This window comes from Lissotriton helveticus, chromosome 1_1 (genome assembly GCF_964261635.1).
Source record: "Lissotriton helveticus chromosome 1_1, aLisHel1.1, whole genome shotgun sequence".
NCBI lineage: Eukaryota > Metazoa > Chordata > Amphibia > Caudata > Salamandridae > Lissotriton > Lissotriton helveticus.
In genome coordinates this window covers 1,125,856,362-1,125,877,426 of record NC_136057.1, presented here as the reverse complement: position 1 = coordinate 1,125,877,426, position 21,065 = coordinate 1,125,856,362, and the positions used below count along the sequence as shown (strand labels likewise).

Sequence of the window (21,065 nt, the reverse complement as noted above, 5' to 3'; positions counted from 1 at the left end):
CAGACCCAAGGGACCTCAAGAACTTCCGGCCCATCTCCCTGCTCCCGTTCCCGGCGAAGGTCATCGAGAAAACTGTCAACAAACAACTGACCTGCTACCTCGAGGAGAACAACATCCTGGACCCGTCCAAGTCCGGATTCCGCTGCAACTACAGCACCGAGACGTCCCTCATCGCCGCCACCAATGACATCAGGCCCTGCTGGACAACGGCGATACCACGGCCCTCCTCCTCCTGGACCTATCAGCCGCTTTCGACACAGTCTGCCACCGCACCCTACGCACTCGCCTCCACGACACAGGAATCCGAGGCAAAGCACTGGACTGGACACCCTCCTTCCTCTCCGGCAGAACACAGAGCGTCCGCCTCCCTCCCTTCCGATCCAAAGCCACCAAGATCATCTGCGGCATACCCCAAGGATCCTCCCTCAGCCCAAAGCTGTTCAACATCTACATGGCCCGCTCGCCCACGTCGCCAGACTGCACGACCTCAACATGATCTCCTACGTCGACGACACACAACTGATCCTCTCCCTCACCAAGGACCCTCTCACCACCAAAACCAACCTCCACGAAAGAATGAAAGCCGTCGCTGAATCGATGATGAACAGCCGTCTGAAGCTGAACTCGGAGAAGACGGAGGTCCTCATCCTCGGCTCCACACCATCTACCTGGGACGACTCCTGATGGCCGACCGCCCTGGGAGCAGCACCGACTCCCACCGACCATGCACGCAACCTGGGATTCATCCTCGATTCTACACTCTCCATGACCAAGCAAGTCAACGCCATCTCATCCTTCTGTTTCAACACCCTCTGCATGCTCCGAAAGATCTACAGGTGGATCCCCACCGACACTAGAAGAACGGTCACCCAGGCCCTCGTCAGCAGCAGACTGGACTACCGAAACACCCTTTACTCGGGAGCCTCGGCCAAACTGCTTACGACTGCAACGCATACAGAACGTATCTGCATGCCTGATCCTCAACATCCCTCGCCACAGCCACATCACTCCCCACCTGAGAGACCTGCACTGGTTTCCCGTCAACAAGAGGATCACCTTCAAGCTCCTCACCCACGCACACAAAACACTCCACAACACAGGACCAGCATACCTCAACAAACAAATCACGTTTTACACCTCGAACCGCCAGCTCTGCTCAGCCGACCTCGCCCTCGACACCGTTCCCCGCATCCGGAGAGCGACCACCAGCAACAGATCATTCTCCTACATTGCCGCCAAGTCCTGGAACACCCTCCCCACCCACCTGCGGCAGACCGAGGGCCTACTAACCTTCAGGAGGCTACTCAAGACCTGGCTGTTCGAGCAGTAGCAGCAACCCCCCTCCCCAGCGCCTTGAGACCCTCACGGGTGAGTAGCGTGCTTCACAAATGGCTTGATTGATTGATTTGCTCACATCAATGTTTCACCAGTGTACAGAGTCCAATGGGATCTTAAGTTCGCAGAGCAGCATGGATGGAAGGGTCGATGAGGAATCTGTGGTTAGAGTCTACAGGAAAAAAGGTTACAGTAAGTAACTTGCTCTTCTGTTAAAGTCTTATAACTGCAGATTCCTAACCTTAGAATAGATACCCAAGCAATACCTCCCCAGAGGTGGGTGAATCAAACTATTATGCTGTTCTTTTTTTTTTTAAGTATCATAGGGATTCAGTGTTGCCTTATACAGAGGAATATTCACCATGGCCCCACGTGAATCCCATGTGTTCTTTCTCTCACCATTAAGCCTAACTTATCTTGCTTCTGGGTATTTTTCTTTACCCTCCGTTTTACACCCACTTCTCCTCTCTTTTTCTCCCCTATGAGAACTCTTATCATTCTTTCCCTACTCCCCTCTCCCACTGATGTAATTTATTTTACTCCTGTCCACGCCTACAGCCTCACCCAAGTATCTTTATTAAAGCACCATCAGTCTCACACACTGTGAATAAGAGTCACACATTTGTAGGTCATGTTTAGCTCTCACAACAAGCTAAATGTCACACCTAGTAAAAAGGGATTGTACTTGCAGCCTAAATGCAACTCCTTTCAGTGCTCTGCAGTGTGCAGAGCAGCTCGTGGTAGCTGAAAAAATTTCGGGGAGGCAATTCCACCACAATGGAAGCTCTCATGTAGTCTGCTTCAGTAATGTGGAAAGCTGCTTTGAAAACATCACAGAACTACCACACTACTTTCAAAATCCAAGGGAATACTTTAGTGGGTCTTTGCTGTAGTTGCATTAATTTTATATTTATATTATTCTTTATTATTTGCCAAATCACTTCCTATGTTATAATTGAAGCCACAGTTTATGTGACATCACTTCATGTGATGTTATCCAATATGCAGATTAGTTCTCACTCCTATGAATTCTAAAAACTTGAGTACTCGGTTACAACAGGCTTCATAACCACGTGTTTTGAATGTGGCTTCTCACCAATAAGCCACACCCAATCACTGCACTCCCGCCTCGGAGGCAAATATACCACTGCACCTTTGAATAATATACACTTTTGAGCATGTCTTACCACCCCTGGCACAGCAAGACTTCAACACAAAACAAACAGCACCTTCTGTAAAGGGGTTTTATTTAACAAAATGCAAAGACTATCACTTTAGAATAAGGCTTGGGGTTTATTGCATAATACTAAACAAAGGCCATGTCAGATACCAAATGCTTAAGATTCAAATATATGTAGCAAACATAATCTAAAGGCATGAATCAATAACTGAGCAGACTTACAATCTAAATGGCATGAATCAATAATTACACTGATTAATAAACAAGCAATAACTGATATAAGATACACTGGACGTCCTGCAAGAGATCAGACAGATATATATATATCCACCAAATCGGCTCCGTTTCGCAACCCTCTGGCGCTCTTTCTACCGGTGCGGTACTCCTAAGCAGAGCCCCGCTTTTGTCATGTATCGTCAACTCCCTTTTGACCAAGGAAATGAGTCCGCACTCCCGGAGATAGTTATTTCCCAGTTTCTTTTTATTCGTCAAAGCTCCAAAAATCACCAGCACAACACCAACGCGTTTCACAACAACAGTTGCTTGTTCACGGTCAATCTGCCAAGTGTTTGACTCCCCCTATATTGCGAGGAAACCGACATGGTTTGTAATTCCACTTCCTGTTAAAGCACAGGAAGTGAGTTGGGATTTGTAGTTTTAAGGTGATTTGTCGATCGTATATGTATAACTGGCGAGAGATTACATATATCACCATTTCAACACATGCAAATGCGAGAATTCATTGTATTTGCATTACATTAGGAGATGAGAATGATTTCAACCAAAACAATGAGAAAAACAAAGCAAAAACAAGCCCTCTAGTGGGCAACATTATACATGTATGTTCTCATGATTAACAACCATTTGATTTACATTAAAAGCCCTCCAGTGGGCATACTCCCAATGATAGTCTATATTCTCCTTCTTTGCTGTGGAGTTTTTTGCCATTCTCTCAAACCATAATATTACACATTGCTGTAACACTCTTTCACTACAAATTTATATACAACCAGTTTTAGTCTCTCTTTAGGCTCCCCATTTTTGGACAGAGTGTCAACTACGCCAAATTAATTTTTATAGATGTACATATAATTCCTCACTCTGATTTAGTCCCCAAGGGGTCATTGTTCGGAAATTTAAGATTTGTCTGGATTCTCTGCACCTTAATTGTTTTTCTTGATCACCACCCCTTTCATGTGGCAATATGCATTCAAGTGCATAAGTTTTAAGCAATTTCCAATCACTGTTGTGTACTGATTCCATATGTTTCGCAACTGCATTTCCACGATCTTTGTTTACAGTTGCTCTTATATGTTCCAAGATTCGTTGTTTGAATTCTTTTTTAGTGCTCCCAATGTATTTAAGTGCACACGGACATTTAATTACATACACAACGTGTGTGCTCTTGCAGTCTATCAGTTGTTTAATTTGCCACATCTTTTTGTTTGGTAACATTACTTCTTTTGTGTTGATCGCAATCTGACAAACCTTGCAGTTTTGGCATTTAATAAAGCCTTTGGTGTTTAACCATTGAATTCCTTTTTTCTTTTTTGTGTGATCCTTATGATGGCTTTGGATCAGTCTATCCTTTAGGTTTTTTGCTCTCCTGAATGTGACCAATGGGTGTTTACCCATTATTTTTGCAGTTGTTTGGTCCAGATGTAATAGTTTCCAGTTTTTTCTTACAATGTTCATGATTTGTTTGGATTCTCTGTTGTAGTTGAGAATTAATCTGATTTCTCTCCCGGAATTTGTATCATTCACTCTTTCTTTTTTGGATGATAAGGCATCTTTTCTTGTCTTTAGGTTTGCTCTTTGCCAGCCCTTCATTATGATTTTTTTGTTGTACCCTCTCTGTTTGAATCTATGGGCCATTTCCTTACTTGTTTTTTCCCATTGTTCTTCCTCCGAACAGATCCTCCTCAGTCTAAGAAATTCTCCGTATGGAATGTTTTCCTTTATTGACGGTTTGTGAAAACTATCAAAATTCAACGTAGAGTTGGTCGCAGTCTCTTTTCTGTGTAATGTTGTCTCAACTCGGTTGTTCCGGATATAGATTTCTGTATCTAAAAAGATAGCTTTATCACTGCTTATGTTGTACGTGAATTTGATATTGGATGTGGAGGAGTTCAATATCTGGAAATATTTTTCAAATTCTTCAGTTGTTCCTTCCCATATGATTAACAGGTCATCAATGTACCTTATCCATTTAGCAATTTTCTCCACATAGTGGTCATTTTCCGGGTGCCACGCTACTTGTTGTTCCCACCACCCCATTGTGAGGCAGGCGTAAGCAGGACTGAAAGAGAAACCCATAGCACAACCCCGTATTTGTTGGTAAATTTCCTCTCCAAACAAAAAAATGTTTTGTGTCAGACACATCTCCACCATATCGATCAACATCTGATTGTGTCTATTGTACTCGATACCACGTTTTTTGAGAAAAAACGCCGTTGCATTCAGGCCTATATCGTTGTCTATGTTTGTATACAACGATACAACATCCATAGTTATCAAAAAGTAATTCGGCTGCCATGTTAAATCCTCCAGATGTTTCAATAAATCTGTTGTATCTTTCAGATATGAACTTAAATTGGTTACAAACGGCATAAGAAAGAAATCTAAGAAATTTGCTACAGGTTCCAACAGAGATCCCTTGGATGACACTATTGGTCTCCCTGGTGGTTTTAGTGGGTTCTTGTGTAGTTTAGGTAGAAAATAGATAGTGGCTGTCACTGGATGTTCCGTACTCAAAAATTTCTTTTCGTCTAGATCAATCAGATTGTTCTCATTCCAGACTTTCAGTTTCTGATCTAGTTTTTCCTTGAATAATTTGGTTGGGTTATTTTGCAATTTGTTATAGTATTTCTTATTATCCAATTGGAGATGTGCTTCAATTACATAATCCGTTGTGTTTAAGATTACGATATTTCCACCTTTGTCTGCTGTTTTTAGCGTGATAGTTTTATCATCCATTAGGTTTTTTAGGGAGTTCCTTTCATCTTTAGTCAAATTGTCTTTGTAATTGAATCTTTTGATTTGATAGATATCCTTTATGACCGCTTCCTGAAATAGGTCAATTTTGTTCCCTTGGGGTAGTTGTGGATAGTATTTCGATGGTACTTTCATCCCACTTAAACCTGCTCCTTTCTGGGAGATTACTCCTGAGGAAGAGATACTATCTTCGTCGTTGTTTGTATCTAGATTTGTCAATGTTACTAGAGTTGGTAAGTCCGCTGATGTTAGTTCTGAACCCACTGGGGTTTTTTCCACTCGTGTTTGTTTTTTATTTTTTGCATAGTTAGCCATTGCTGTATTTTCTTCAAAGGTTTTTGCCAACTTTATTTTCCTTATATATTTATATATGTCAATTCTAGTTTGTGCCATATCCATACATTCCGTTGGGCAGAAGTTTATTCCTTTTTGTAAGAGGGATATTTCGCTTGTGCTCATTTCACGATGGGAAAGGTTAACAACTAGAGACTCCTTTTCTTTCATTGAATTCATTTCTGTTTCTTCTGACGCATGGCTTTCTTCTCGGTTCCTACTTTTTCTGAGCCATCTTTTTCTTTGTCCTCTCCTTGTTGTTTTTTTGAGGGTATTCCTGATCTCGGGACCCATCTGCGTCCCCGTCCTCTTCCTCTTGTTGTTTGATTTTGATTGAATTCCCAAGATCGTTGTTGAAGGACAAGTCTCATATCCCCTAAAAAATCCCTGCTGGTTTGGTTTAGGGATTCTGCTCCTTCCTCACTTGTTCCAGTCGATGTCAATGACGTTGCACTTGATGCACTTTGGTAAATTGGCCCTTTGTTTTCAAGTTTTTTGAAGATATCATATTTCCTGGCATATGTAAATATGCATCCTTGTGTGTAGTCTTCCTCGTCACGTTGGAATTTTGATTGTTTGCGGTTTCTTACCACTTCCTCATGTTTACTTACATGTTTTTCCAAATCTTCCTTAAATTTAGTTTGTTTCAGGTTTAATACCAAGGTTGCTAATTCTTTTTCCAATTCACTCAATTCTTCCTTTATTTTATCCAAGGCAATCTCCAAATGTTTTATTAGAATCTTGATCAACCCTAATGAAGATTCTAGAACATATTCCCCCCATTCACGTAATAATTCATCAGACACATCTTGCTGACTTGGCATTAAGGAAATTCTTAAACCTCTGGGGACTCGTTCTACTTCCACATACTTTTTTAAAGTTATTACTTCCCAGCATTTGTTGATTTCCTTCTTACTTAGTTTTTCCCACAACTTTAGTTTGCTTTTTGTATCTGTTTTCTGATTGTCATCTTTATTTTTGTTTTTAGTGGTTGTAGTTGACTTCTGTTCAAAAAACCGAGAGTCTAATAATTCGGTTCTCTCAGCATCTCGTTTGTCCATTATTGTATTCACCAATTGTGCTGATGAATTGGAGATCCCCTTTCTTTTGGGTAATTTAGACGATTATAATTATGTACAAATCTCCCTTGTTATAATAGTTTGAGACATGTATCCTTTGGGAGATATTTAACATCCGTGCGCATTCGTCGATTACAATAAGGTTATTATTTAGACCAATCACCGCTTAGTTATCTCTTCAACACAAATGCGGTCGTTTATCCAATACCTTTGAATCGCTTACTATCGCGCAATGTAGCCAATAATTGTAGATTTATAACGCAGCTTTATCTGGCAACGGTTGCAGGATAACAAAAAAACGCTCCTCCGTGCTTACCCCCACCTTCCGATGTCGGTCCGCCGGGTCGCGCTTGAAGTCTCCTGTCTGCCGTTTCCTAAAATCCGCTGTTAAATCTTGAAATTGGCGTTCACCAGGGTTGCACCTTACATCCACCAAATCGGCTCCGTTTCGCAACCCTCTGGCGCTCTTTCCACCGGTGCGGTACTCCTAAGCAGAGCCCCGCTTTTGTCATGTATCGTCAACTCCCTTTTTCCTTGGTCAAAAGGGAGTTGACGATATATATATATATATATATATACACAGTAGAGGATCACTCTGGACGTGCACCTCCCACACCACAAAGAAAACACCTCAAACGATCACAGCCACTGGCTCACATCACAATGGCAATAACAACAAAATTCAATACATCACCTGATACATACACTGCCCACTTCTGGCTGGGGGAAGTCTTCACACAGCCGGGGATCAGAGCTCAGCAATCAGGGTTCAATCCGAGATAGACATGTTTGCCCTCACTCGGAATCCACCAAACTTCCAAACTTCCACCAGACCAGTGGAGGCTCCTCCTTTTAATAAAAATCCAAACATAACGAAGCTTCTAGCAAGCCTCGCCCCCTCATCTCATGAGAGCCCAACCCAGTCTGCTCCAAGACCACAGCATCTGTTGATCAGGCCTTTGCCATGGTTTCGAGACGGACCATGTACATTCCTCTGATAAGAACCGGTTTCCTCCAGTCAGTAAAGTGTGAAAAACAGGAGGAAGCGCCCTCCCCACTTTGCAGATACGTGCAAGCACAGAAAATAGCTTCAGTCATGAAAATGGAGTTAGTTAGGCCATGCACACAGAAAGGCCCAAAGCAAGATGGAATTGAAAAGCATGTCAAAGCTAAGCACTGCCATAAAACAAGGTAAAGTCAGAAAACAGAATGACATTAAACAATGTCAAAGCCAATAGGCAGAACTCATAATTCTCACCAATGCACAATACAATCACACCTTCAAGTGCACATCCTACACGCTCTGCTCTAGGCAAGACTGTTCCACTCCGTAACAGCTCCCACTGAAAGACAGCAAGATTACAGGACAGAAGAGAAGCAGGCACATGCAGGACCATCCTACATTAAGGAACACACTAAAATCAATTAAAATGGTGGTGGTGAGGGTCATCATAGGGTGCCAAAATCACAAGAGTGGCTCTTTTATTACGGTAAACAACGTTTACCACGAAGTTTTCACAACGCGGTACCTTTACCACGCGGCCGTTACAACGCAAGTCGTTACCAAGACTTGCGCTGGAGGGCGCTGTGGGATAAGGAATTTTATAAATTTATATTCCAACACCTTCCCTAGTATCCACGGGGACTGGTATTGGAATATAAAATTATAAAAATCCGAAATCCGCGCCCTCCAACGTACATCCTTTTATTACACCACATCTGCTGCTAATGCTCCTTACCTTTTTTAGGACTCGTCTAGGCAGCGCATGCGCTGTCTCGCCGAGACTTCAAGTAATCTGTATATCTAGGTAATAGAATTTTTTTTCTTCATTTTTTTTCTATTTTTTTACTTTTGAAGCAATTGCAGCACCCACGCTTTAGCTTAAGATGTTCAAAGCTAAAGTGTGGGTTCCTCCATTGTAACAAAAGTAAACATTTAGAAAAGAAAAGCGTGCGGTTGCCATTTTTTAATCTATTTGTTTAGTTTAGTTTCAATTTCAGCACACATGCTTTAGCTTTAAACATCCGAAGCTAATGCGCAGGTGTCTCAACTGCTTCAAAAGTAAAGAAACAGAAACAAAATGCACCTTTTCGATTTCTTTACTTTTCAAGCAATTGCGGCACCGCGCTTTAGCTTCAGATGTTTTAATCTAAAGCTTGTGTGCAAAGATTCATTTTTTTAATACCCATTAAGCACTGCTCTTATGTCCCCCACACAACCCTGCAGCTGTACTCTGCTCTGCACATATCTTGCAATCCTAATAACCTGGAAGAGGGAAATAGCGCTCTCATCCAGAACTGCAACATCCCCTCCATCACTTCATCTCTCCCTCAAACACCCCCACTCTTATACAGGTCTCTAGCTACTTCAGGGAAGCTGTTCATGAAAGGGTGTCAATCTTTACCTCTCCTCTGTACCTTTGTCCAGCCCACGCAGCCTCCTCAGCTCTCCTTGCCTTGCAGATGTTGCCCTCCCATGGTGCCAGCTTCTGCCTCTCTATCGTGCCCCCCACCCGCCTTCCTCGGCTCTCATTACATTAAGATACTTTCTGTCCCTATCAAGCTCCCTGCCTCTGCTTCCACCTCTTCCACGTCATCTGCCCTACATTAGGGATGTTGTTACCTTACCTTCTCATCTCTGTTTTTACCTCCACCCAACCACGTGCCCCCTGCCTCCTAAACCCTCGTCACCTGAAGAATGCTACCTTCTTTCAGGCCTCCTTTTCCACCAACCCTCACTATCCATATCATCGGCCCTCGTGACATGAATCAATTTGGGCCTCTCAAGCCCTCAGTCTCTGCTTCCTCCAACCCATCCTTATATTCTCGCCTCTCGTCCCTCATCCGCTGCTCCTACAGCACATCCTTTAAATCTAAGTTCTCTGTACTTAGGGATGTTGGTCCTCTCAGGGCTTTAAGCGCCCCCCCTCCACCCTCATGCCTCGCACTTTATTTAGGGCCCTCGTCACATTAAGGATGCTGGTCCTCCTGGGCTCGCAGCCTTCACCCCTCCAGCCCCCCTCCCACTGCAGATCCTCATTACATTAAGGATGCTCTCTGCCTCTATAAACCTCTTTCCCAAAAGCAACAGGACTCCACACTCTGCTAATCACATTACGAGGCCAAAAAGAGGGAAATGCTAACAGCAGGTTTAATTCGATTAATTCCACTGGAATGTCAGAAATGGTGGGCCTGGCTGTATTTCATAGCCTTTAAGTTCTTGGAGCCCATTTCCCATAAAAAGGAAACAAATCAGAATTACTTAAAACACAAATAATTCAGTAACAAAACAAGTTTACCAACACAACCTGCCTTTGCAAACAGAGTCGGCCTCTCCTCCTCTCAAAGAAGTGCACACACAAGCACACGCACACCGCCGTCCTGACTTAATCTCAATCAGAAAAGGACATCAAACACACCCGGCTCTACCACTCTCCATCACACATAGGTGCTCCCACCACGCACCCTCAAACATTCGGGCTACTTCTCAATCAAACGTTTGTTCTCCTTTTTTCCTCACAGGTCCTCCCTCTCACTACACATAATGTTATGCTGTGTCGACTGTACATCTCTGCCATTGTGTCTACACACTCCATTACTTTCTCGCACACACACACACAAGTCCTCCTCTTCCCGTCACACACACAAACACACCATTTTCACCTCTTCCCATTACACCCCCTCTCCTTTTCTCTTCCCATCTCACATACACACGCACACAAAGAATTCTCACCCTATCACAAGCACCGGCTTTCTCCTCTCGCTCCCCATCACACATACACAGGAATACCATGGCTCTGCCGTTGCAGAACTATGACTCTATTGTCCATCATATACACCAGGTACCATATCACCAACACGCACACTCATGACATCCCCTGACACTTATCACATGACTGGCAAAGCAATACAACAGGTCTCGCATTTGGACAGTTTGACCTATTGACATTGTAAATGACACTGCCTTTTATTTATATGTTTCGAAAACCTGCAAGTGGTGCATAAACACGCACTTTGTACTCATAGTCCTTACTTACGAGAAGCAAGGCTGGCAGTAAAAGAGGCGCAGTTACTGCCAGCCTTGCTTCCATTTACTCATCGCTTGCAGATTTCAAAACACTAAAACAAAAGGCATTGTCTCTTCCAATGCCAATAGCTCAAACTTTCTAAAATGCGAGACCCGTTGCATTGCAAATGTTTGTTTCTCTGAGTTGTCTTGCTGCCCGTGGTCTCTGGTTCATTGTGCTTCCTCTTCTGCTACTGCTCGTAGCAGAGATAGCAAACAAGAGATAGCAAACAAGACATAGCAAACAGACTACCACAACCTATTTTCAAAGTATATTTTCTTCCCATTCTCCTTTCAATTCAAATGTTTTATTAGCCAGTTTGGACTATTTTAGTAATTTTAAGACGTTTAAGTTTTTAGTACCAGAAGCAGGTCTTTATAACATTACATGGCATCGAAAAAGTAGCATGCAATACAATAAGATCAATGCATACTCAACTCTTGTGAATTCTTTGTGACGTATCTGAAGAAACAATTAGAAGTATACCTGTATGCTATTTGTTAATCTCTTAATCCTCTTTTTCAGTTCTTCATTTTCCATATCGGCATTATCTTTTTCTTTTTGAAGTTTGATGAGAGCTTTTTGTTTTATCAGGGATTCTTCCTTTAGGTTGCTGACCTCCTCTGCCAAAGAGGTCTCTTTGGTTTTGCTCACTTTAAGGTTTTCCTTAAGCTTTGCAATCTGCTCATTTAAATTTTCTATATCTGTCTGTTAAATAAAAAACACCACAATGTATTTGCACAGCCACACACAGATAGGTTACAGAAATAAACGGGGGCAAACAACAATATAAAAAGTAGAGTCTTGTGGTAACTATAGGAATCTATTCTTCTGGTCAAAGGCACATATTCTAGTACACAGAAATGAACAAGCTTTTGTCACTGTTAGCAGTCGAGTCTAAGAGATAATACAAACTTAAAATTAGTAAATTGGAGATGCTTAGCATAACAAAACAACCAAAACAATATCAACACAAGATTTAAGTAAAAGATTAAAGTGTTAATAAGAAAACCTAAGCAAAATAAATAAAACTACAAAGATGGTTCAAAGGTTATGACAAATTAAATTGAAGACAAGCATTGGCAAAGCTGACAGGACTAGCTTTTGCAGGCTGGTGCAGTGTTAAAGTTTATTTTTATTGCAGCCATATGCCACACAAAAAAAGAAACCTGCCACCACTCAAAACAGAGATGGATGGAATGCTTGAATTAATCGCAGACATGGGTAATTACTTGGGGTTGCATTCCAGTCCAAAATGTTTTTGCCCACCATGCCACCTGATTAGGCCCAGCTATAAGCAAATCAGCCTTGGTCCTGCTACAGTAGGAACAGTTCAGCCCAAACTCCCAAGCTAGAACACAAGCAAGACCGGTTTTATCCTATTGTGGCAGCCACATGCATGCAGTTACAATTTTAAATAAAAAAATTACCATTGCATTTAATTTTAATAGAACAGTATGGTCCCTTCTAGGCAGGTATTTGTAGTTTGAACAGGAATATAAACCCTTTTTAGTTTTAATGGGCACCACAGTAACATATGACTAATATTAAAGGAAAGGTTTGATTTGCTGTAACCTGACAACAAAGTGTAAACACACACACATTATTTAGAAAAAAAAAGGATAAAGAATGGAAAGAAAAAAGGACATGGACGGTAAAGTATTGATCCGTCATCCCTGGAATTGAAGTGTACTTGTTTTAGGGATGTGTGCACGTGATCAGGAAAAACGCCATCACTCTTAGTGCAACAGAGCCCTGGCTGAAATAGGCTAACACATTGCCCCTTGCTATATGCTGTTATAGGAGAAATATAAATGTGAAAGACACTTGTACAGATCAATAACTGAAGAGGACTAACCCAAAGCATCTCTATGTGTGCATATATGTATTTATTTTCTATTTATGATCTTGTTTGATTAAATTTGCTTGGTGAAACAGCAAAAGCAGGCTCTAGGCCATACCTAAAAGTGAACCAAATGGGGAAAAGAATTTGAATAAAGGGGCCAGATGTATGTAGCACTAGTTGTAAAATATTAGTCACAATGTGTGCCCACTATTATTGCACCCAGTGTGGTAATTGGCAAACAAACTATTAATCCCGGCCCCCTGAGATACCTCCATAAATAAAATATTGTCCAGAGATTTTCATTTTTCGTTTTGTGTGTTTGGATTATGAAAGAAGTAACTTAGCTTGGGAGGACATTGCTGATCCAGGCTGAATTTTTCTGGACAAATGTTTTTAAAATGGCACATGTGTTGCATGTGTTGCAGTGATGATATGATTGTTTCAACAGTAGGTAGATGTAAGTCAACAGTAGCCAGATGTAAATGAACTACTTTAGCTGCTCTGCGGACAACAACTGTAAAGTAAGCAGACACTCTTTCCTTTGTGTGTGGACCTGTGGAAAGTCCACTTCAGTCAGCTGAGTACCATTTTGTAACTCCATGTATCAATCAATCAATCAATCAGGAGTTTGTTAAAGCGCAACTACTCACCCGTAAGGGTCTCAAGGCGCTAGGGGTGTGGGGGGGGGGGGGTGCAGGTTCCATTCCATCAAGGAGGGGGTCTGTCGAAGAGCCAGGTTTTGAGGTTTCTGCGAAGATGGGGAGCGATGTTGTCTGTCTGAGGTGGAGCGGAACGGCGTTCTTTGTTTCGGCCGCGAGGAAGGAGAAGGAGCGGCCTCCCGATCTGGTCTTTCTGGTGTGGGGGACCACGGCGTAGGAGAGCTGGGCTGATTGTAGGGTCCTTTGGGGTGCGTGGAATTTGAGCCGGCTGTTCAGGTATGCTGGTCCGGTGCCGTGGAGGGCCTTGTGTGCGTGGGTGAGCATCTTAAAGGTGATTCTCGCCTCGACGGGGAGCCAGTGGAGTGTGCGCAGGTGCTGGGAGATGTGGCAGTGTTTTGGCAGGTTGAGGACCAGTCTTGCGGCGGTGTTCTGGATGTTCTGTAGCTTGCGGATGAGGTTTTTGTTTATTCCGGCGTACAGTGCGTTGCCGTAGTCGAGTCTGCTGGTGACCAGGGCGTGAGTGACTGTCTTTCGGTGGTCGAGGGGGATCCATTTGAAGGTCTTACGAAGGAGGCGGAGGGTGTGGAAGCAGGAAGATGAGACAGAGTTGATCTGGCGGTCCATTTTGAGCTCGGAGTCCAGGATGATTCCCAGATTGCGTGCGTGGTCTGTGGGGGTTGGCGGGTTTCCGAGGGCGGTGGGCCACCAGGTGTCGCTCCAGGCGTCGGGGTTTGGGCCCATGATGAGTACTTCTGTTTTGTTGGTGATTAGTTGTAGGCAGCTGTTTTTCATCCATTTGGCGACGGCTTCCATGCCTTCTCTAAAGTTGCGTCTGGCGGTGTTGGGCTCGTTGGTTAGGGAGAGGATGAGCTGGGTGTCGTCTGCGTATGACACGATGTTGAGTCCGTAGGTTCTGACGATGGGGGCAAGTGGAGCCATGTAGACGTTGAAGAGCGTCGGGCTGAGGGAGGAGCCCTGGGGGACTCCGCAGGTGGTAGGTGTGGGGTCTGAGAGGAAAGGGGGGAGTCTGACCCGTTGCGTCCTGCCGGAGAGGAAGGAGCAGATCCAGTCGAGGGCCTTGTCCTGGATTCCTGCGTCGTAGAGTCTGCGTATTAGGGTGCGGTGGGAGACTGTGTCGAACGCCGCTGATAGGTCTAGGAGGATGAGGGCTACTGTTTCTCCTTTGTCCAGTAGGATGCGGATGTCATCTGTTGCGGCGAGGAGGGCGGTTTCCGTACTGTGGTTTTTTCTGAAGCCGGATTGGGAGGAGTCGAGGATGTTGTGTTCTTCAATGAATGTGGCGAGTTGGCTGTTGATGGCTTTCTCGATGACTTTCGCTGGGAAAGGGAGCAGGGAGATGGGTCTGTAGTTTTTGAGGTCGGTGGGGTCCCCTGCGGGTTTCTTTAGGAGGGGGTTGACCTCGGCGTGTTTCCAGTCGTCGGGGAACGAGGCAGTCGCCAGGGAGCGGTTGATGGTGTGGCGAAGCATGGGTGCAATGGTGTCGGCGGCTCTGTTGAAGATGTGGTGGGGGCAGGGGTCCGTTGGGGCCCCTGAGTGGATTGACTTCATTGTCTTCAGTGTGTCTTCGGTGGTGAGGGCTGTCCAGTCATCAATCGCTGGTTTCCGGGTGTCGGGGGTGGTTGGTGAGGGTTCAGTGTGTTGGTTGTCTTCGTCGAAGTTGTCGTAGATGCTCTTGATTTTGTGGTGGAAAAAGGTGCTGAGTTTGTCGCAGAGGTCTTGTGAGGGAGGGATGTCGGTAGACTCGCTGGTGGGTTGGGCGAACTCCTTGATGATTCTGAAGAGTTCCTTGCTGTTGTGTGCGTGGGTGGAGATTCTGTCTTCAATCGCTTTTTTTCCCTAGTTTCTCTGATGAGTTGATGGTGGGCGTTGGTGGCGGCTCTGAAGTTGTTGTGGGCTTCTGTGGATTTGGTGTTTCTCCAGGCCTTTTCGAGGCGGCGGCATGTGCGCCTGGACTCTCGAAGTTCGGTGGTAAACCATCTGGCTTTCTTGGCACGGGTATTGTTGTTTTTCTTGAGGGGGGCCATGGTGTTGGTGCTGTCCGAGATCCATCTATGCAGGGTTCGGGCTGCGGTGCTGGGGTCGTCGTTTTCCGCGATGGTTGGGGTGGAGTTGTTGAGTGAGGAGGTGAGCTGGTCGTCGGTGATTTTGGTCCAGTTTCTTTGTGGAAGCAGGTGCTGGTGTCTGTGGATGGTGGGTGTTCTGAAGGTGAAGTGGACGCAACGATGGTCGGTCCATGGGAGTTCGGTGGTGTGGCTGAAGGTGATGGAGTTTCCTGTCGTGAAGAGGGGGTCGAGGGTGTGTCCTGCTGAGTGCGTGGGCTCGGTCACGATCTGGCAGAGTCCAATGTTGTGGAGGTTGTCCAGGAGGCATGTGGTGTTGGGGTCCAGTTGATTGTCGAGGTGGAAGTTGAGGTCTCCCAGCAGGGTGTAGTTGGTGGATGCGATGGCCTGCGGGGAGATAATGTCCGTGATGGAGTTGGCGAAGGGTCCGCAGGGTCCAGGGGGTCGGTAGATGAGGGTTCCTCGGAGGGCGGCGGTGGGGCTGGCCAGTATCTTGAAGTGAAGGTGTTCCATCAGTTCTGTGGACTCGTCAGGGAGTGTGCTCAGGCGGAGGCTGGATTTGTGGACGATGGAGATTCCTCCTCCTGGGTGGGTGGGGCGGTCCTTCCTGGAGATCTTGTATCCTTGGGGGATGGCGATGTCCGGTCCCGAGGTGGTGTTGGTCCAGGTTTCGGTGAAGAATGCTACGTCCGGGGTGGTGCTGTCGAGGAGGTCCCAGATTTCAGTGGCATGTTTGTGGAGGGATCGGACGTTGAGGAGGATGCATTGCAGGGTCTTCGGTTCGGTTGTGTTCTTGTGGGCGGGTTGTGCTGGATCCGTGTTCTTGGCGGTGCTGCAGGTGTGCCGGCAGCGGAGACAGCTGAAGGGTCCATGGGTGTCGGCTGGTGATGCTAGCTTGCAGTTGTTGTTGCAGCCTGGGTTGAGTACGTGGAGTGCTGCTGGGTCGTAGCGTTGGTGCGGCGGAGGTCCAGGGTTCCTGGTGCTGGTCGCGGACGGGTCGCGGACGAGCGCAGACGTGCTTGCCTTTGACGCGCCTTTGGTGCACCAGCGGCGCGCCCGCAGCAGTGGCCGCCATTAAGTAGGGGTCGGGGAGGGCTGGACAGCTGGGAGGCGGGAGCGGGGAGAGGAGCTGGATTGGGCCGGTCGCGCTGGGGGGGGAGGGGCCGCGGGGGCAGCAGCGGCGGGGGAAAGGTAAAAGGAAGAAAGAAGGGATAAAGAAAAAAGGCAAAATAAGCAGAAATAAGGCACAAAAGAGCAGAGATGCAGAAAAGAGCAGAAAGATGAAAGTTGGAAAGGGTAGAAAAACGAGTGAAAACGAGTGAAGGAGCAGAGGGAGAGAAAGGGAAAATGGGCAGAAATAAGGCACAAAAGAGCAGAGGTGCAGAAAGGTGAAAGATAGAAAGGGTAGAAAAACGAGTGAAAACGAGTGAAGGAGCAGAGGGAGAGAAAGGGAAAATGGGCAGAAATAAGGCACAAAAGAGCAGAGATGCATAAAGGTGCAGAAAGGTGAAAGATATAAAGGGTAGAAAAACGAGTGAAAGGAGCAGAGTGAGAGAAAGGAGACAGAGGTCCACTGGACCACCAGGGATGAGGCGCAGGGAAACCTGCGGGTGGAGGAGGGCCTCGATCACCAACACTCAAGAGTGCAGGGGCAGGGGCACCTCACTTAATGGTGGAGCTGCGAGGGTGGGAGAGCAATTTCACTGACAATGAGTCAGTGGTCTTGCTCGCCTGTCCCCGCAGTGGCCGCCATTAAGTAGGGGTCAGGGAGGGCTGGACAGCTGGGAGGCGGGAGCGGGGAGAGGAGCTGGATTGGGCCAGTCAAATGGGGGGAAGGGGCCCCGGGGGCAGCAGCGGCGGGGAAAGGTAAAGGGAGGAAAGAAGGGATAAAGAAAAAAGGCAAAATAAGCAGAAATAAGGCACAAAAGAGCACAGATGTAGAAAAGAGCAGAAAGGTGAAAGATGGACGATGGAAAGGGTAGAAAAACGAGTGAAAACGTGTGAAGGAGCAGAGGGAGAGAAAGGGAAAATGGGCAGAAATAAGGCACAAAAGAGCAGAGGTGCAGAAAGGGGAAAGATAGAAAGGGTAGAAAAACGAGTGAAAACGAGTGAAGGAGCAGAGGGAGAGAAAGGGAAAATGGGCAGAAATAAGGCACAAAAGAGCAGAGATGCAGAAAAGAGCAGAAAGATGGAAAGGGTAGAAAAACGAGTGAAGGGGCAGAGGGAGAGAAAGGGAAAATGGGCAGAAATAAGGCACAAAAGAGCAGAGGTGCAGAAAGGTGAAAGATAGAAAGGGTAGAAAAACGAGTGAAAGGAGCAGAGTGAGAGAAAGGAGACCGAGGTCCACTGGACCACCAGGGATGAGGCGCAGGGAAACCTGCGGGTGGAGGAGGGCCTCGATCACCAACACTCAAGAGGGCAGGGGCAGGGGCACCTCACTTAATGGTGGAGCTGCGAGGGTGGGAGAGCAATTTCACTGACAATGAGTCAGTGGTCTTGCTCCAGATTCAGCATCATGAGGGGGGGAGCAATTTGTTCTTCTCCTCCACATCATCTTCATCTTTGTGTGGTATTTACTAAAGCTCTTGAACTGCATGTGAATTGGTGCCGAACACGGCTTCTATTCTCTTATAATACTTGAGCGAGATGCTGAGGATCATAAAATGTTGTGAGGTGACTCTTTGGTGATATTATAGCTCAACATAGGTCTAGTACGGGCCGATGACAGCTCAAGGTTGAGATCGGTGTTGGGACTGGATCTGGAATGGGCACTGCCAAAGTCAGAGTTGGGGTCACCGCGCTGAGGACTGGCATGGATTCAGGTTCCAGTAGTGGCAAGGAACCAGGAGGAGGGCCAGCGGAGTCAGTCAACGCCAGAGAAGGACCTGCCAGCAAAAATACAATTGAGGATCCCTGCAGCTTTGTGGGGCAGAAGGGGCTCTAGATGAAGCTGGCGTTGACTTGAAGGTATGCAGCACAGCTTATTTAAAGGCCTCTACTTGCAGTGAGGTTAACAATGGCCCGGGGAACTCAGGGAGCTTTAGGACCAACCTCAGAATAAGCCTGGGGTCTGAAGGTGCCTACAGAGTTGGAATATAGATCATGTGGCTTCTCACCTGTTCCGGAGTGGTGAGAAAGGGATGAGCCCTGCTTGTCCATCTTCTGCTTATTGCGCAACTTGGACTTTGGCTCACCCCCAGACTTAAATTGATATCAGAACTGGAGGCAAAGGCCTGCAATTTGGAGTGCAACCTCTTCTTATGTTCCGTAATACAGAGTTTTAATTCTTGCATGTTTTCAAATAGTGACCAGATCTTAATCACCACAAACAAATGTTATGCGTATCCATGGCGGACACCTGCTTCTGCAGTCACAGCATGCTCTAAAGAGTATTGTCTTTTAGTGGCTGAGGTTGTGAATTACATTTTTCTTTGGTACTGTTTATTGTTGAAATTTGTTATTGATACAATTGACACAGTTAGGAGTGGAGTTGTGGAACCACTTCAAAAGGAAACTGACGTCAGGAGTGGTGCCCAAACGCAGCTGTAAGTTGTTAATTCTGGGTATGCGTGGGGCATTTGCAGAGTCCGATGGCGCCACAGACTGGCACATGGGACCAATTGCTGTTCAAAAACAGATCCAGTCTGGTGCCTGGTATTATTCTAAAGGTGAGCAATCTGTCATTAGTAATTAGCAGTAGCCATCAGAAAGTACTGGGAGGCAGGTTTTAAAAAGGTATCCTGCCCCTTACCAGCCCAAACAACCACAGAAGGGAGAATGAAAGCAGCTTAGATACTGTTGTGGCAGGAGACGAGGAAGAACATAAATGCTGCCCAGCTGCGGGCTAAAGACACCTAAAAGGGCTGTGTGGGGTGCTGCACTGGCTGCAAGGGTTGCCTTTGGCAATAGGCAAGGCCTCACAAGCACCATACTCTTGGAGGAATTACCAGCTGGCAATAACAAGCCTAACAAACAGGCTGTGACACAGCTTTCATTGAGCACTTCAGAGTAGAATCTATTGTTTCTACAAAAAACCTGGAGCCATGAAAAGGCATAACTATAAGGAATATCTCCTCACCCCCAGAAAAACCAGCGGATTGCACCAACGTATGAGATCACAAAATTAGTGCCCACAGTAGGGTCAACACAATCTGTTGTGTCCAGACAGGTTTTCAATACATAGTTAACTGCATCTTGAACATAATGGATTGTCTGTCCGAATGCATTCATGAATTCTTCAGGTATGGCTGTCAAGATCTTGCTTGCCATGTCCCATAGGGCATATGTTTAGCGCTCTAGCAGGCACACAACATTCAGGGACCTCAAGAAAAGGAGAAATTCCTCTGAATATTTGTGTCAATGAGCTTTGACTCCCTGTCCTGCATGGCTGTGGGAAACATATTAGGGTTGAACTTATTGGTGGAGGACTTACCCACCAAGCTCTCGGGTGTTGGGTGCTAAGTCAGAAAAGGTAGGTCCTTACAAGTAGGACTTTGATGCCTCACTACTAGGTGGCTCACCAGCAGGGCTGAGCACAGATTAGACCAGGTCACCATGAATGTTTCAGTCAGAGCATCATAAAAGGCAGCAAAGGCTCCAAAGACACAAGCTGAGGCTGCAAGTTTTTAGAAAGTAGTTTGCTCTTGAATTCAAAGATGGGCAACTGAAGGCCAAGCAGTTCTGCAGCTCCGCAGACTACCACAGTGAAAAAAAAATCTTCTCTGTAAGGGACCCTGGAGAAGAGTCCAATTATTTCTTAGAAGGGGTATCCAGACTTCTTACATTTAGTAAATAAACATTCGTCATCATCAATATAATAAGGAGGAAGTAAATTATCTGCTTCCTTATCATCATCATTCTCATCATCATGCTGAATGTTTTGAATGCATTTAAATGCATCTACGTCCGATCCAAATATGGCCTCATGTGTTCAGCTAGTAGTATTGCCTGGGGTTCTTTTCACACCAGAGGGTGCTCTTTTGTATTTGATAATGAGACATCGTTTGGGATCAAAGGGGTCTGAAGCCAGCTATGGATCCGAAACCAACTTCAGATCGAGAACTGGTGCCTGAAGAGCCAAGACCAGCACTGAGAAGTGGCGTAGCAAGGCCAGGTGGTACCCTGTGCGGAAATGGTCTTGTACCCCCCCCCCCCACCCCCCACACACATTGAAATTATTAAAGAAAGTAGGAAACATAAGATACTTACAGTTGCAAGTGTAATTTTTATATTTGAAAAAAACATTGTTTTGCCAATTTTGTCATCCCCCTCAGTGATGACACCCGGGGCGACCCACACCCACTGCACCTCCCTTCCTACAACGCTGCCACTGGGGCGGTTGAAACTAGCGGGCCCTCTGTGCAGATATTTAAACATAGTCTGCATGGGCTGGGGCTGGGCATGGGCCCATCGTGGTCAATCATCACCGGTGCTGGTTCTGCCAGATCTCTAGAGGGGACTGGAATCATCCAAAACAAATGCAACTCTGCCT

General features: G+C 45.7%; 1 protein-coding gene across 2 annotated transcripts in view; it reads right to left on the bottom strand.

The window, feature by feature from the left end:
- The window catches only part of CEP290 (centrosomal protein 290), a 1,500,249-nt gene that overhangs the window by 417,754 nt on the left and 1,061,430 nt on the right, over window positions 1-21,065 (bottom strand). For both annotated transcript variants that reach the window (XM_078678872.1, XM_078678869.1), the window contains exon 39: window positions 11,475-11,696. In XM_078678872.1, coding sequence (XP_078534998.1) covers window positions 11,475-11,696 — 222 coding nt within the window. The remainder of the gene's footprint in view (window positions 1-11,474; window positions 11,697-21,065) is intronic.